The following is a 17,480-nucleotide window of genomic DNA, read 5'->3' as shown; positions in this document are numbered from 1 at the left end:
ATTTCCTCAAACTGTTTCATAAAAAATAGATAGTTAATTGTGTGTTTTTTTTTTTTTTTTGGTGACCCGGGGAAACCCCGCACGGCCGACAACCGGGGGGTAAACCTTGAGAGCAACACGTGCTAACCACCACACACGTGCCACCGGTTAAGTCACCCCGCAATGCCCCCGGGATTCGAACACTCAACCTTTTGCGAGAGAAAGAGTGCGCGAACTAGCGGCGCCACCTAGGTGGGTGGTGATAGTTAATTGTGTGTTCATAAGCCATTATAACTAGAAATTTCTAACATTTTATATAACTTTTCTAATTAAAAGCATGAGATCATAAATTAAGAATAACGAACTTCTCTAGGAAAGTAATAACATGATGCATTATAGAATGTTTTTTTTTATTAGGTGTAAATTGACATTTATATTGTGAATTTGATATTTAAAAGGAAAAATAGAAATAAAGACAGTTATGTTGATTAGGTTGATAAAAAAAGAAACAATAACTTGAAGAGGGGAGATGGAGAAGGGTATTTTGATCTATCGATTGAAAAGAGGAGTGTTTTAGCCAAAATGGAAGTGAAAATAGTGCCGCCCTTTTCTTTTCTTTCATTTTCTTTTTATTTCTTCTGCCTTCCACATCCTCACCTCCTATACCTCCCTCTTTGCCTTGGACGACATCCTTTGCGCACTCTCCAGCTCCGACCACGGCTTCCCCCACGAGCTCCTTCGACGTGCTCATTACTCGCTTTTGTCATCTTAGTGACCTCAACAAACCCCGGCGCATTGTCGAGACAATCGTGATGGTGGATAATTCCTGATTGTGGGATGGAGAGCACAACGTGACAAGTTCCTTTCATTTCTTTCGGATTTTACATGCCACCAAAGCAATGGGATGAGAAACGAGTGGTCACTGAGTTTACTGATGCGGATGTCATTAGTGGTGCGTTCCTAGATCGATTGGATCAATATAAATCTAATCGGAAGGCGAAACGGTGCTGCAGTTAGAACCAATGGATGGGATCAATGACGTCGGATTGAGCTCAAATTCGGCAGGCTGAAGCGAAACGGAGTCCTGATCAATACTCACCGCCTTCGGCCGTGACTAACGATGAATTTTGGCGATTCGAGAATGTCTAGATGGGTTTTCCTATTTTTTTTAGTATTTTTTGGGCTTAATTTTACTTCAGTGGCACTTTTGTAATTTTCCGTTTTTTTTTATATTTTGATTCCTAATTGGACTAGGGTTAGGATAACACCCTATAAAAGGTGTTTATCACGTTTTTTTGAATGATGATCAATAATATTCACATAATTTTCGAGATTTCTCTCCTTTAGCAAGGATTTTCTTGCGTTATTCGCCGAACGCTGCGTCATTTACTCCAACACATAAAGCAGCAGAAGGAAGGAGGAGGAAAATCGATTAAAAAAAGGCAAAAGAGAAATAGAAAAGGAAAAATACAGAAGAGAAATAGGCTGTTCTTGTACGAGCAGCAATGGCTATTAATGAGCTGCTAAAACCTCGAGTCACCATTCAAAGAGAAGATATTTAGCATTAACATCTCTCAAAGCATCAATCGAGAGCATTAACAATGTGGTCGAGAAACTGGGTCATCAAGATTGAGAGAAGGTTTTAGCGAAAGAGAATTACGAAAAAGGATGTGCAGTGAGGCTGCGGAAGGAAGAAGAAAGAAAAAGAAGAGTGAGAGAAGAAAACTAAAAAGAAAGGGGAGAAAGGAAGAGACAAAAAACGCCAAAATAAAACAGGCTTTTGGACGAAAATGCCCTTCAATATGTTTAAATTTGACTAGTCAGTTATCTTGAGGTCTTATTTGAGATTAAATTTGCACCTTCAAACCCTTACTCGAAATTGAGTTTATCACTTCAAACTCTTATTTGAGAGAATATTCACTTTAGGTCTTCTTATGAGAAAACATCTCCACTTCACTTCAAGCCCTTATTTAAAAGTCCCTCTCAAAACAAAAAGATAAGTCGCACTCCCAGGAATGACTAAAGTACCATTTCAGCAGCATTGCAATCCAAAATGACAACTCAAAAAAGCTTCACCATGACATATTTATTTGGACAATGAGCGGCAGGGACAGCAGATAAAATGCAGTACAAAGATACAAAAACATGCTGGGAAGGAAGTGTTACCAAAGATGAAACCGATGTGAAAGTTACTGGCTTTTGAAAAGGACAGCCGTTGACAGCCATTTCATTTACAACATTTGGATCTGGTCTTATGCATCTCATATTGCGGTAATTTTCAACAGAAAAGGCAGGTATCCGGAACTTGTAAGTGAAAACAGTAGAACATTGTCACATTTATACTCTTCACGGTTGGGCTCTGAAGAGGGATTTGGCCAATCTCCTCCTTCGGGGATTTTCCACATACAAAGGCAATGATACATAGAGGGTTGTCAGAATCGTACTAGTTATTCTTATGAACCATATAATGACTTTGCTACTAGAGGAGGCCGAGCGTTTTCAGCTGCTGAACGTGCTCGGGAGGGAGAGGTGGGGGAGACCAATCAGATCCTGTCATCTCGCCATCAACATCTTCTACCACATACTCCTATCACATCACATAAATCATATTAAAATTGGGAAGAAAAAACAAGAGCAGATCATGCAAACTTGTAGTAGAACCAAATCACGTTGACAGAAAACCACATAAATATGCAAGCGGAGACGATAGAGACTTGAGGGACAAAATGCACGAGAGTGGAAATGCGAAGACTGGAACACAAAGGAGAAAATTGCAGCTTAATGCATAGGCGGAGGACGTCAAAGCAAGCAAATCAGGAAAAATAGGTAAAGACGACCGGAAGTATCGCCATTGCTGCTGCAATCAAGCCAACTGGAGTTAACTCTATCTGATACTCAAAACTCAAACCGCTTGAAAATGATCAAAATTTGACTTGTCCCAGATCCAGAATCATTTTCTGTGTTCGAGCTCGGCTAGATAAAACTCGGCATACTATAGCTCGAGTTGATTTCTATTAAGCAAGAATCAGGCTAAAACTCTGCAAATTGAAAGTACAGATTTCTCAACGGGCATGCAAAACATCAGCAGTCTCCAGAAACTGATTGTAATTAGGAGTTACTTTGGAAAATTGGAAAGAAATCTTTTTGAGTGATAAGGGTGGAGGGAAAATTAAATTTTGGAGTATTTTCCTACCAAGTTTCTTCAACCCCTTGTTTCCAAACACAGCATAATTAAGGGCTTGTTCCACTTCAAGATAAGTAGAAAGCACTTTACTTTCTCGCCAAAATGTGAAGTGCTATTCGTGTTTCAGAATATTATGAAAAGATTTGTCTACTTGTCAACAGTTACATATTACGAAAGCTTGAAGTGTTTAAGGAAAGCTGAAATTACGTGAGCCATGAGATTTAGATTAGGTAAAAAAAAGTAAAAGTCAAATCTAAACATGCTTTAAATTTTCGGCATGCTTCATGTGGATCACAAATGGCACAGATAAAAAATAAATCATGTTATATGCTATGATTTGTTTATTAGCTTTCCATGGGCTGTGAACCAATGATGGTGACTTGAACATTTTTCAATTGTTTAACAAGACTAACAACAAATACACATACAGACAAAGCAGTCAAATCCACTTACTATTTTTTTACTTATTTAAAGAATACACTTACTTTAGTTAGCATCCTTTTTGCAAGTATATGATAATGCCTCTGCCATATCCGCTGTCCAACCATAGTGGCAACTAAAACACTGTAGAATATGCCAATCACAGTAAACAGTCCAAGAACAATCAGAGCCATAATAAACAATAGAGGTAGCCCAGCTTCACCAGCGCCTCCTAAACATCCACACTCAGCTGCTGAACTTGCACAGCTTTCAAAACATGTGGTACAATCAGTCCACATACAGAGTGTGCCAGGTAAATGGCAATCTGCACAAATTCTGTGATGACAAAATTAAATATTGTCACATATTTCATTGAGGATCAGTTGAAATAGAGGGAAAGCAAAAATTGTACAAGCTACAACTGTATGATCAGCATGGACAACCATCTACACAGCTAAAGAATAAATCTTTTCCTAGAAACACATAATTTGAGTACTTAATTTACATGGCTCTTTCCTCCTCTCTCATTTTGTTCTAATCCATTGATTAACTTTGCATGGCACTACCAATTTTACCAGGAAAATCTATCCTTAAGATTAGATGATCCATGAAATGATCCACTTTGGTTCCTGTATTAGCAACTACATCGCTCCGCAATGAAAATAACATCAACAGGCTAAGATTTACTTCAAAAAGAAGCTTCAAGATATTCTGCACTAAAGTGAGCAGAATAATCTGCAAAACTATACCCAGGATGACAGCAACATAGACAGAGTTCTCGACAAGGCTGAGCCAAATCATTCCGGACTCTCCGATCGTAGCAAGTGATGAAGCACCCAGACAACCCCAGCAAAGCAAAGAATAGTAGTGCTCCTGCATCAAGTACAAAGATTAGAAATCAAACAGGTCCAGAAGTAATGGCTTTCAACTAAATCAATTGGAGGCATGAAGCACTTAGGTGGCACCAGCTCATTCTGTCTAAATTGGATTTGCAACGCTACACAAACCTTGCTCTGCTAAGTGTAGTTGTTAAACTGAGCCACAATCATCTTGATCAAAAGCAGAATCTTCATTAGTATTCTCTCCATTACACTTTCCTTGATCTACACTTTTTCTTGAACCATTCATATGATCAAAGAAGGAATGCAGCGAAAAACGTACAGCTGGAACCCAACCCATAAAATTTTGCAGAACTGATGACAAATTAAGTGGCTAGTAACGTTACCCCTGAAGATGTACAGTGTGCAAGCACATTGCAAATATTTAAGGCAAAGACTCATAAGAAATTACCACAAATGTAGTAGAAGCTAAGTCCACTATCAAAACCCCATGCGTGCCGAAGCCAGAACTGCTGGTAGCCATCTATCAAATACACCAAGTATGCTAGAGAAGTGATCACCTATAAAGTTAGACGGGAATGAGTAAAATTAAAGGCCCAACAAAATAAAAGTGCATAATATAGTAAAAGCTCAATGACCTACAAGTTGGACGGCGAGAAAAATAAATATGATGTCTCTAGTGACAAAGAACCGAAATTTCAAAGTCCGCCACTTTCGATCAGCAACAACATGAACTCTCAAATGATAGGGGGCCTTGCAAGTGGTGCAATGAGCAAATGCAAACCCTTCCTGCAGAAATAGAGTGACACATGATAAGAAATTATAACTAGGAGACACAACAAGTGGCCAGGCAGCAAGCTATGCAGTATGCACATTATGCTCCTGCAGCAGTAAAGAGACGTAATTCAAATATACATAAAAGAAGGCAGCACACTTCACACTAACTTTATCATACGTCAATGACCAATGTTGAGATAATTTCAGAGGCTTTCCTTGACCTTGTCCGTGTCAACAAACAATTCAAAATGCCTCGACTTTTTCAGAATAGGTGCAAGTCAAATAACAATGATTCGAATTTTTAGCCTTTAGAAAAAGGCTCTCATCAGTCAGCTCGACCCCTTTCCTATTCAGCTTCTATAATCTCGTGCAGACATTACTTATTAGAAACAATATTGAGATTCTTCCTCTTAAAAAATAAATTTGAATATCAGCACTAGGAAAAAATACATTTGAATATCAGCACTAGGAATAAAAACTTAATAGGGAAAAAGCATGAAATTTTAACTGAATTCATATGTATCCCGAAAATAATTTAAAAATGAAAACTTGCTTGGTTGAGAAACAGCCAGGCACTTGTCACTGCATACATACTCATAAAAATCATCATCTAGCTAATTATTATGAAAATGAGGCATAAATGACAGCAAAGAAGAGATGATAAGCCATGACAAAGCCGAAATGGAACATCCAGGGAAAGAGAAAAGGATTAACAGCGCAGGAGGAAAAGGAGCAGTGGAGGACAAGAAAGCAAAAGAAGGGATGCTGATCAAGAAGAAAAGATCGGAAAAAGAGAAAACCATGCACACCCGGTTGTTTGCAGACAAAGCAGAAAGAGGAGAAACAATCTGACTATAAAATAAATCGAAGCAGGGCAGGTCAGTAGAACAGGAAATAGAGATACAGTTGTGAAGAAGAATAAATGACTAGGAAATATAATATAAAAAAAAGCAATCCCTTTTTGAGGTTTTCAGATACAAATTACAAGTGCAAGCATCTAAAATTTAAACTCCAAATCCTGGGTCATAGAACAGCAGACCATTGTCACCCCACAGGACTTTTTAGTTTGTAATTGTAAAACCTTAGAACATGCTTTTGAACTATTTTTCCACTAATCCCAATATTCCAACTTTCAACCTTCTTTCTGATTAGTTATCTCAAGGGAGAAAACAAAGCATAAGATGAAGTGATTTACATCTGAAAGTAGCCAAAAGAACCTGGGGACAAATAAACAAAAACTAAAAGGTCCTACGTTTCAGCTCAAAAGCAAAAACAAAAAACTACAAAAGAATGTGAAAGTTAGGATTTGATTAAGCAAGCAATCCCGTTATTATTTCGATAAAGGCAACCAGTCTTCGAAATCGTCACTTTTAAGAGTACGAATTGTTGGTTTCAAAGAAAAAGAGGTGAAAAGACTAAAAAGCAATAGTCTACTCTAATCATGTCTTCACAAGGAGACTGCAAGCACATTATGCAGAAACTCTTGGTAGTATTAAGTGCCAGGTACGAATGAAGAAGTTCCAGAGATGGGTTCTAAGGAAAAAGAAAAAGAAAAAGAGAAACACTATATCTCAATCAATTTGTCCCTCCAGCAGACACCGTCAAAATCTCAACAGCATCACCGTGTAATATCTAGCAAGTGAAATTTGAAGGAAGCTGTCATTTCAATCATACCCGAACTGCACGCCAGTGATCCAAACATTCACGGTGAACATATTTCGATGTCCCTTTACACTTGCAAGGAGCAATGAAATCTCTGCCTGCAGAAAAGAACAAACTTTAAAGGATGAAACTGATGGGAGATTGCAAATCCTACACCACCTCATTACTCAACCAATCATGACAAAAAGAATCGTCTGCAAATTTCAAACTTAAACTGAAAGGACAACTGCACTGAGGCCTAGCTTTTATTCAACAATTCAATCCCACCGGAAGGACATGTTTTCAGAAGCCAGAATACCCTCATCGTTCTCAGTCAAAGACCTGATGGTTAACTTGCTAGGCACCATCCTTCAGCTAGGGTGAAGAATATTTGGTAAGAAATAGCAGAACATTTCGGGTAATTTCGGACAAAACTATCACTTGCTCGCAAAACTACCCAAACGATGCTCCGGAACAAGCTCATTTCTCTGAATTGACCACCGGTGGAGCTAATAAAGCACCAATTTTCGAAAACGAGCACCTCGAAACAGCAGTGCAAACGTCATTGACCGGACAACTAGAACACAAAACCCTACACACACACAGCGGCAGAGCGTGATCTCAGAGAAACCGAAGCTGCGCCCACAATTACCGTCAGTCTCGAGGCAAATACGACACTGAATTTGCTCGCCGGGCCCTGCCTCGAGGTCAACCTCGCTCGGCTCCCGCATCGGCAACGGAGGGATGAGGGCGGACGACTCCGCGCGATGATCGGCCATTGGAGGGCTTGACTGAGCAAAAGGAAGGAAGGGGTCCAATCGCGGGACTTCTAGGGCTTCAAGGCGCGAGAAGATTCATGGGAAAGGAACCCCAGAAAGATTCTATCTCTCCTTCCTCACTTCGAGAATCTTGCTTTCGAGCTACCGCTGCTCGCGCTTCACCTCGTGAATCTCCATTGCCTCCGCTTCTCCTGTGTGAGAGAAGAAGTTCCAAAGAATGACGCTGAATAAAAAGGAATTAATCTTTTCCTTTTTTTTTTTTTGCAATTCAATATTGATTTTTAGTTTTTCATATTTGACTTATGGTTTCTGAAAATTGGTGCTCTATAGGATTTTCTAATTTTGGTTTTTCCAAAAGTTATTAATATTAACGTGTAACTTTGAGTTATTTCTAAAGTTCGAGTAGATTTTTTTTTTTTACTCTTGCCGACGACGTCAATTTTCTTGTTTGTAAAAGCAAATAAGGCCATAATCCGGCTAGAATCGAATCTTACAACATTCAATCCGTGCAATTATATCGTAAAATCAATTTGTCAAATGAATTACGATCATATATCTCTACAAAATCATTAATTTTGGATGTCCAAAAAAAAATCTAATATAGGCATCTTCATATAATTTCCTCTTTTTGACAAATATAGTCAAGTTACTGATTTTCGATAAAATTTTAGACAAGATTGCAGTAATAAAAAATTTATGAACTTATTTCATTTTTTTTTAAAACATATTGAGTGCAACAATTTTTTAATTTTTTTTTAAATGTGACTCATCCAAACTTGTCAATTTCACATAGAAATTTTAATAGTTCTTAAAAAGTAGGAGTGGGATTGGCTAAGGCATCCCTAGTCAACTAGAGGTAGCTGGCTAGGCCCGCCCTGCCTCAATCGGCCTAAAGCATAAAATGAGCCGGGGGTAATTAAGGGTCTTTTTCTTTTATTTATTTTTTAAATGTGACTCATCAACCTGATCAATTTCATATAGACAATTACATAATTCTTAAAACACGAATGTCTTTGGCTATGTCATTTAGGCCTATTATCAAGACCAATCCGTCCATTGATACTCTTCTTTTTGCATTTTTAACATATAAAGTTGGGGACATTCAATGAAGTGTTTGGTATTTAAGATGTAGGTAGCGACTATTTTAACTTTAGTTTTGGCTCCATGAACATCTTTGAAAGTTAAAATAACAAGAGATAAGTGAACCGAAAATCTTACGGCTCGTCACAAAAGTGCGGTCAAATATTAAATCTTGTTAAATTGATTCAATCGAGTCCATCGTTCACTTTACCCAATTTGGTAATGGAAAATTCTTACGTGGCTTCTTTATCAATTTTTTTAAAATGGAGCCGATGCGGCAGCCTGCCAAACGCCTCGTTAAAAAAATTATTATTTAAAAAGATAAGAAATAAGGAGATAAAAAAAATGTTAAAGAAAAAGACATAGGAGCATGTACATGAGAATTGTACAGGCAAGGAGAAGGATTTTTGTTCAAAAAGGTCCATGTGAATCAAGAACTTGAAGCATTGGCGGCTCCAAAAAAATGAGATGGACTTTTGACATAACTTTAATAAGAGAAGGCTTGAAAGCTTGAGCAGCCATGGTCGACTCGACCAAGCTCTGGTGGCTCCATCGACGAGGTCAGAGGCAAATTTGGCTCAACCATGTCCACGGTCATGCGGCCTGACTTTGCGTGAAGAAGCGCCAATGATGAGGAAATCTTTTCGAGTTTATGACTAGATCGATGAACGTCACTCTAGACAACGATTGTGGTGGATCTCGCCATTGCCTGACCTGTGTAGAGAGCCAAAAGGGAGAACTTAGGCGAAGTAGGAGAGAAGAAAGAAATATGTATAAAGCTAATTGTGGGGTTTTCTCAAATTTTGAGCTGTTTTTATGTCTTATCTTTTTTTTCTAATTTTTTTTAATCTTATTTATCTTTTTCAATTTTTAAAGTTTTTTTTCCTATTTAAGAAAATAATAATAAAATTCATAATAACATTTTTTTTGATCGGATAAAAAAAATAACATTAACATAAAAATTTAATTACCCTCTCATGATAAATTTTGAAAATTACGATGCACTTATTCAAAATCACAAAACAACTCAAGCTGTGGATGCTGTAATATTTTTTTCCCTTCCTCTTTTTCTCCTCAGCTCTCTCTCTCTCTCTCACTCCTCCGTTCAACCCAAGAGCCTCTTGTACCTACGCAGTTCGGTCGGCTTCCATGTTCAATCAGGTCGGCTTCCATGTTCGTCCTCATTTCAAGAACCAGTTCCTTAAAACATGATAAATTCACGACTGCTCCAAACACACGCGTGTGTCGCTCGATCGGCTCCACCCCCAAACCTCAGACGGTCAGACCTATTTGTGCACAGGAATTTGCCGTACATTTGTCGGGTATCGGTTATCATTCGATAAAGGACATCGACTGATGAAAAAGTCGATTACTTGGTAAAAAAATCTTGGATCGGTTGATGGGTCAGCCGTAAATGTTGCGCCTTGGACAAGAATTCATCCACGTTCAGCCAGGAGTAGTGCGAGAGCAACGAGAGAGACGAAGGTGACCCTCAACGTCGGCAGCAGCTAATTTGCGCGCCATCCTCTCTGCTCCTCCAATGCCGAAGACGAGCAGCAAGACCCAGAAGCTCAAGCGCTCCAAAGACCCCACCAAGAAGGCACCCAAGAAGCTCAAGGTCAAGACCAAGAAGCAACGCCCTCGCCCCAAGCCCGACTCCGACTCCGAGCCGGACTCCGACAAGCTCCCGACCCTCCTCGAGCCCTACACCAAGGACCAGCTCATCGACCTCATCACCAGCTCCGCCCTCGCCAACCCTTCCCTCTACAGCCACATCCGCGAGGTCGCCGACCGCGACGTCGCCCACCGGAAGATCTTCGTCTACGGCCTCGCCTGGGAGGCGACGCCGCAATCCCTGGCAGCCGCCTTCGAGTCGTTCGGCGAGATTGAGGACTGCAACGTGGTGACCGACCGGGCGACGGGGAAGTCCAAGGGGTACGGTTTCGTCCTGTTCAGGACGCGGAAAGGGGCCGTGAAGGCGTTGAAGGATCCGAAGAAGAAGATCGACAATCGGGTCGTGTCCTGTCAGTTGGCCTCGATCGGCCGTGGCAGCACTGGCGTGTCGAGGGATTCGAACTCGGCCGTGAAGAAGGTCGATGTGAATCGTTCGCGCGCTGAGGTGAAAGGGAAAAATCAGGTGCAGGGGCAGCCTCAGGCTCCGGCTCCAGCTCCGGCTCCGGCATTCACTGCTGCTCAGAATTTGTCTGTGCTGAATCAGTATCCCGGCTTGCACCAGATCTACGGAGGGCTGTTAGCAAACCCTGGTGCCTTAGGGTTTGTCAATCCGGCAATAGCTGGCGCTTTGAATCAAAGTATGTTGGCGTTGAGCCAAGGAAATTTAGGTCAAGGAATGGTGGCGACAACCCAAGCGGGGGTCGTTGGTGGTGGAGCCGGAGGTTCAGTGCTTGGAGCTTATGGTGGGTCGAGTTCTGTCCCGCAGCTAAGCCTGCGGCATTTATATGCAGCAAATATGCCACAGAGCGCACAGCAAACGGCTCCGGTGAGGGCTAAGGGAGGCGGTGCATCTTTGAGTGGGTTTCCCTCACAGACTTGGTATGAATTACACAAAGTAGTTTATTTACATCCTGTACATTCTGTTTATATGCCTGTGTATTCTCAAGTCAAGTTCTTTCTCTTGTTGCGGATTTTTGGAAGAGTGAAAGGAAGAGTATGTTCTGCTCTTATTTTAGTTAATGCGTTATTTACCCCCATTATGAAGCTCTGAAACATCTAGGGTAGTTGAATTAGCTGCAAGATGTGTAATGCGATGCGAATTGCACTCCGTTGTGCCCGCAACAATAGATATACTAGCTATGACACTAAAGAAAGCCATCTTTCCTTTGTGGAAGTAATATGTTAGACAATGCGCTCACCCTCAGCGGTTTTCCAGTAACACTGTTGCAAAAGCCTTTGGAGTACCATAGGGTGGGATTAACCAAAGTAGCTGCTCGTCATGCTATGATGTTTTGTTTGTTATGTGGCTCCTTTTGTTTCTCTTGCATAGGGAAAAGGAAAACTTTGCCATAGGTTGGTATGATTGACGACTCAATGCGATTTTCATGTAAAATTCCTTGTCTATAGATATTCTGAACCGATGGTTTTGCACTTGTTATTTTAAAGAAAAAATGATTCTTTTCCTCTGAAAATGGCAATATTTAAGCAATTAACTATTTTGGAGATGAATATTCTGTTGTTATGCTACATATCATTTAGCTGCTTTGAGCTGCTTCTTCTGGCGCCTTGGGGTCCAAGTTGCTAAATTAGGCTGAAAATGCATGTCATTTTGTCTTGTTGCTGATACTCTTGGATGAACCAAGAGTATTTCTGGTCATGGTAGTCGCCCATATTTTCTTGCTCCCTTATAGGGTAAGGATGTTCTTCTAGGGGATGCTAATAGAAAATTGTTGATGTGTTAGAGAGCATTATGTCCTGGTTACTAAGCTAATTGAAGAACTTTTTCTTTGATTGCGATCTTACTGCCTTGTTTTTATAACATTGCTGTTACTACTCACTTTTCTAAGGAACCTATTCTTAGAGTTTCATACCACGTCTTCATGTGATTGTATTGTTATATAGCGTCGATGATGCTTATGTTTGGTTAGAACGTGCTTTTCAGGCTAGTTTTTCCTTTGCACCTTTTGATATGTATTTCCCTATTTGCTTTTGATCTTTTGGGCCATGTCCTGATTATGTTGGTCTCTCCAAGAATTCTGTTATTCATTTTTGGAACTTCTAGGGTTGTCTGATTATTTCAAATAACTAATTTCTTCCCAGGATATGCTTCGTATTGTTTACTTGACTAATTAGTAGGTCCTTTCTCTTCATATGCATCTTGCATGCATTGGACTCAGTAATTTGTCAGTTGACTTGGTTTATGAGCATCCCCTTTCTTTGCCGTATACATTTAAGGAATCATATACCATGTGGGTATTATTGTTTATCCTTTCGTATGATAACCATAGGATTGGTTAAGGATGAATCATGGTTTGCTCTTTCAAAGGCATTATACAATAATTTCTTTTGCTGAAAAGGGCGGATATCTTCTTTTGTTTTCTTAAACAGAATTATGGTATTTTATATTGTTGGGCATGGATCTCCATGGTCTTGACACCTATTTCCCATTTAAATATGCTACAATGTTCTTATCTGAATTTTGTTTTTACAGCAATAGCTATGGACCTATATCTATTTCTTGTACATCATTATTAGTTTCCACTAAATTTCTTGTATCTTCTCTTGGATTATATCCATCCGTTAACCTCTGCTAATATTTTTAATGTTGGGTAGGGTTTGTGGATTCCATTTTCACTTCTCTGCTGGAGTTTTCTCTTCTGTGGTCCAATTATTTGCTACCTTGAACCAATCAATTTCTCAGCCCTGACATTTGTTTATTCGATATTTTGTGGCTTAGCATATGTCTTTCAATTGTCGGCATAAACAATAGGTTTTTACCTGACCTCTGATGATGTCAAAGCTTCTTCGTGAGAAATTTGTGAAACTTGAAGATCTTTTTAAGATTACGTTCCTGATTCTGAAGTTTTTAATCACTTGTGATGCTGTTCGCTAGAAAAGTACAGTCATATTACGTGTTTAATTATCTTGTCATCACTCGGTTTTCTGGTGTCAAATAATTTTGTCGAGAATGGCTTTATTCATTGCATATACCATAAATTTCGATCCCTGAAAATATATCTCCCTTGTAGTATATAGTAATTAGTAGGTCCATGAAGTGAACTTCTTTTCACACTTTTTCTCTAAGTGGATGTGCCCGAGGAATTTTGTTTTTTATGCTCGTGCTTGAAGGGGTGCTTTTTTTTTGGCTCGGTGAGTTCGTTTTATGGTATAAAATTTTCTGAATTAATTGTTTCTTCTCCCAAATTTTTCAATATGCAATTTCTCTCTCTTCTGCCTCCAAATTTATGTGCCATTTAAATTGTAATTTTTGGGGTGCCATTTTACTTGAGGAAAGCAGCAGTGGCTTTCTTCTTCCCTCTTCCCGGGCATGATTGTTCCTTTTTAGGCTGCCTCTCAGATTCTTGTTAGTTTTTCTGTTTCTGAATTTTTCTTTTGTTATACACTTTTTATTTGATTATTTTATATTTAAGGGGGAATTTGTCCTTTTTTTTTTTTGTCTTTACATTATTGGACTTCCATATGCAGATGAAAGTGCAGCTGAACTTGGGGAATGATTTTGCTCTTCCATGATGGGTGGGCGGAGTGCCTTTTACATTCCTTTGTAGAACTTAATACTCATTGTCTCTCCCCCCCTCCTCTCTCTGGTTAAATTGTCTCGTATTTCTTTTGTGTAAGACTCATCTTCGCTTTTTAAGGAATATCAACTTCATATTATTTTTGTAGTACACCCCTTTTCTTTTCTACGACAATTCCTAAGATAATTTTGCTATTTGTGTTACTTGTTTTGTTTCGATAGTGATGCTGGTCATGATATTTGATCCTGTCTATTTATTTTGCTGATCTCAAATAGTAGTTTGTAGATGGATTATGCAACTATGCAGAGTAAGGTTCAGCATTTAATGGGCAAGTAAATAGGACTATTGAAGAAATCATTTCTTTATTTAATAGATTAGAAATATTGTTACATCCAAGTTACATTTTATCCATGCATGTTCTACACGTTCATATAGCAATCTGCAAAATATGTGACTTTGTACTTTTTCCCCATTAAAATTGTGGATACCAATACCGTACTTGACAGTACTTGATGAGTTAGATTATCATATGATTATTTAAGTTACCGTGTTTTGAAGTCTTATTGAGAATCAATTCTTAAACCTGTCAGTGATGAGCTACTAAAGCTCTGTTGCAGATGTTCGGGTTGCCTTTTATATCAGGATGTCATCACTTAATGTACATATATTTCGGGAAAGGATGGTTGAAGTAATATATATTTTTACGTCAGAATTGTTTGACTGCACTCATTTCTAATTCGTTATTTGAAAATGAAACTTTCAGTTATTTCTCTTTGGCAAGTACAAATCGATAGTCTTTATATAAGCCCTGGCCTACGAAAAACCAGAAACAGCTTATCAAGTCACAATCTGAGCATACCTAATTTGTGCGGACACTAATCTGCACTAAAGGTGTTGGAGAATTCTGACATTTTGGATGGAGGGATGAAGCTCCCCGGTTATTGATTTCAGATAATTGTGACAATACCTCTTAGTTTGACGAATTATATATAAGACGAGTTATGCGTGTCTGAACTGGTTTCTGGACTGCTCTTGGTTGTATTGTTAAGCAAATATTGAGGTTAAAGTATTTCCTCATTATTGTTGAATGGGGATATAGACGTAGGAGGTATTTGGTTATACTGTGGGGTTATGCTTCAGTGGATTGAGGACTAGAGAAGTTAGATGCTCACATGAGATAATAAAGAGACACAGAATGTCCTCGCTGGTTGGTCATAAGCGCAAATCTGTGTTTTTCGACCAAACTAAAACCGATTCAAGCACCTTTCTTTGTGATATGCAATTCATGTATTCCTTACCAGCTAATGGAATCAGGACAATGATAAATCCAATTGAAGGTTAATCAGGTGGAAGGATGTGGGTGGGTCCGGCTTCTTTTGCTTGTCTGACTGCTCATTTGTCATTGCTGGTTGAGTGGGGGTTCACATGCTACGAGAAAGCTAAGTTTGCCCTTTTTTGGGTGGTGCGAAGACAATAACTTTGGTCTAAGATGGAGTGCTATTAAGCCTTACACCTCTCCCGTTCATGAGATTGTTAGCTTATCCATTAACAGGAACATGGTTTATACATACTTGCAAGGTTTGTAGACTCCTGCATGGTCAACATTGCCTTTTTCACCCAGCCCTTTTCTTTGTAAATATTGGTCATTGGTTGGGAGCATTTGGAGAAAGGAGGATTTACAAGTAGTCATAGAAAGAGCAATGTTTGTTCATTGTTTTTCGGGGGAGGGTTGGGGATGTTGGTTGCGAAAGCTTTTGCAGAAAGTTCTAGGGATTAGAGTTCTCTCGTGTTAAGCTGTGGTTTGTTGTAACCTGAATGATTTTAAGGTATTAGAAAACATATTCCAGCGATAGATCATGAACATCTGGGGGAAAAACTACCGCAAAACGAATAGACACTTCAACAGAACTTTCACAATCAATCTGTGCTTATTTTATGGCATTTGTTTGTCAATCTTTTCTAAAAGACTCCTCGAAGATTAGAGTGATGGGAGGATGCCACATATGACGACATTTGTCATATCAGAATTAGTAAGACCAGAAAGTGTTTTTAGAACTAAGCTTTCTTTGTTGAATTTGGTGCAAACTTTCTGTGGGAACTTCTTAGTAACTCCTTAATGATCTAACATTCCCTTGGAGGAATGGCACTGGTCGCTTTCCTGAAATTGGGAAATCTGGGAATGCTCTACCAACTCTCAAATGAGAACATTCCTCATGTAGTTGCATTGCTAGAACTCAGGTATTTTTTCCAGTCCTTGAGAGAGAAACCATTGTTATTGTTACATTGTCTGAAGTCTGTTTTCATGGAATTAGCATTTTGATTCAGGGAGATGCATTCTCCCAATGTCTGTGTTTTCAAGACACACTATGCCATTTGGAAATTGGCTTGTTTGTTTCTTCTTCATTCTTTATGTGTCATTTCTCTTATGTCAAGGGATTCACTTTTTTGGATTGAGAATGGTAAACATGATCGGTGGGGAGCTGTAGAGATAAGTTAAACAAGGGGCTGATACTTGGTGAAAGATTGCAGCAGATGTAACGATCGGAATTCAAGTGTTTTGCAGCCTAAAAAAATCGCCTTCCATACTTTTAGAATGCGAATTAGGCGCTGTGTGGATGAAGGTGCATGTGTCATCTGAGCTCGGGAACTTTGTTTAGTAATGATATCATATTTGGCTTATTACCGGGATCGCTATTCCAATTTTACTGGACTCCTGCCCGTTAGAGAAATCTCAGGTGATAGATCGGGTTGTTCTTTATGGTGAAAACCTACTCAAATTCTGCTTCCAAGGGAGCATCCAGTAATGTGAGTAATTCCATTGGAGGGAGATGCTTCCTATGACAGGTCAAAATGCTTGATATGACCGGAGGACATTGCAATAAAAGTCTGTAATATTGGTACAGATGAAAATGATTAAAATTGACCCTTAATTTATTGAAAATGATTGAAATTGACCATTTCGTGTCGAAATGGCGTGCTGGACTCGGGTGTCCGGAGCGTTGACCTTGTGTAGATCGGATGTCGGAGAGTATCGGGCTCGACACGTAGACCCTGAAAGAGTGTCGATGCTTTTTAGTTGATCGGTAAGGACTGTTGTGGGCATCAATTTATTAGCAATAACCATTGTGCTCTCCTATAGTATACTCTCAGATGGCACATGACGATCTCTCTTTATTTTGCTCTCGGCTTTTTGGATGCTTTCTAATAACAAAACTATATTAGAGAATCCCTTGAAGAGAATTAGGGATTTCGCACTATACGGTAGAAGGCACCCTGCCAGATTTTGTGCTCTCAACCACCAAACCTGGAGCCTATCTAATCTTGTTTTCTGTTATAGGTTGTTGCACCCTGCCAGATGCGATTGATGGTAAATTTTGACATGACAAGCCAGCTAACATGGTTAGAGTCTGCAAGTTCGCTTTTACGATACCCGTCTTTGTCATAATCATCCCGGCCCCATGGGACACTGTCAAATCGCCTTAATTAGGAGCATTGTTGTACGTTGAATAGGGGTCGCGATACACACAATTCGGTATCAACTCTCATTGGATCAACAACTCAGGTCTACTAT

General features: G+C 39.3%; 2 protein-coding genes across 2 annotated transcripts; one reads left to right on the top strand and one right to left on the bottom strand.

Annotated features, from left to right (window-relative positions):
• Nucleotides 1–2,151: 2,151 nt before the first annotated feature.
• Nucleotides 2,152–7,846, bottom strand: LOC115744037. The gene is made up of 7 exons (XM_030679120.2): nt 7,493–7,846; nt 6,874–6,959; nt 5,065–5,211; nt 4,874–4,982; nt 4,333–4,456; nt 3,649–3,919; nt 2,152–2,566 (listed from the first exon to the last, which is right to left on the bottom strand). The coding sequence occupies exons 1-7, from the start codon at nt 7,617–7,619 to the stop codon at nt 2,459–2,461; spliced, it is 972 nt and encodes a 323-aa protein (XP_030534980.1). The 5' UTR covers nt 7,620–7,846; the 3' UTR covers nt 2,152–2,458.
• A 2,143-nt stretch (nt 7,847–9,989) lies between these two features.
• LOC115744036 (UBP1-associated proteins 1A-like) lies at nt 9,990–14,112 on the top strand. Its single transcript, XM_030679119.2, has 2 exons — nt 9,990–11,252; nt 13,860–14,112. Coding segments are annotated over exons 1-2 (1,014 nt in total). The 5' UTR covers nt 9,990–10,239; the 3' UTR covers nt 13,861–14,112.
• The last annotated feature ends 3,368 nt before the right edge of the window (nt 14,113–17,480 follow it).

Source organism: Rhodamnia argentea, chromosome 11, assembly GCF_020921035.1.
Source record: "Rhodamnia argentea isolate NSW1041297 chromosome 11, ASM2092103v1, whole genome shotgun sequence".
Lineage (NCBI taxonomy): Eukaryota > Viridiplantae > Streptophyta > Magnoliopsida > Myrtales > Myrtaceae > Rhodamnia > Rhodamnia argentea.
The sequence above is the reverse complement of the archived record's forward strand: the minus strand, read 5'-3'. Positions and strand labels throughout refer to the sequence as shown.

Excerpts from the sequence above, each read along its gene's own strand:
- LOC115744037 (XM_030679120.2), bottom strand. The coding sequence starts at position 7,619 with ATGGCCGATCATCGCGCGGAGTCGTCCGCCCTCATCCCTCCGTTGCCG. Across the intron at positions 6,960-7,492 it reads TATTTGCCTCGAGACTGACG|GCAGAGATTTCATTGCTCCT; the intron begins GTAATTGTGGGC and ends TCTTTTCTGCAG. Across the intron at positions 4,983-5,064 it reads TTTTTCTCGCCGTCCAACTT|GTGATCACTTCTCTAGCATA; the intron begins GTAGGTCATTGA and ends CTAACTTTATAG.
- LOC115744036 (XM_030679119.2), top strand. The coding sequence starts at position 10,240 with ATGCCGAAGACGAGCAGCAAGACCCAGAAGCTCAAGCGCTCCAAAGAC.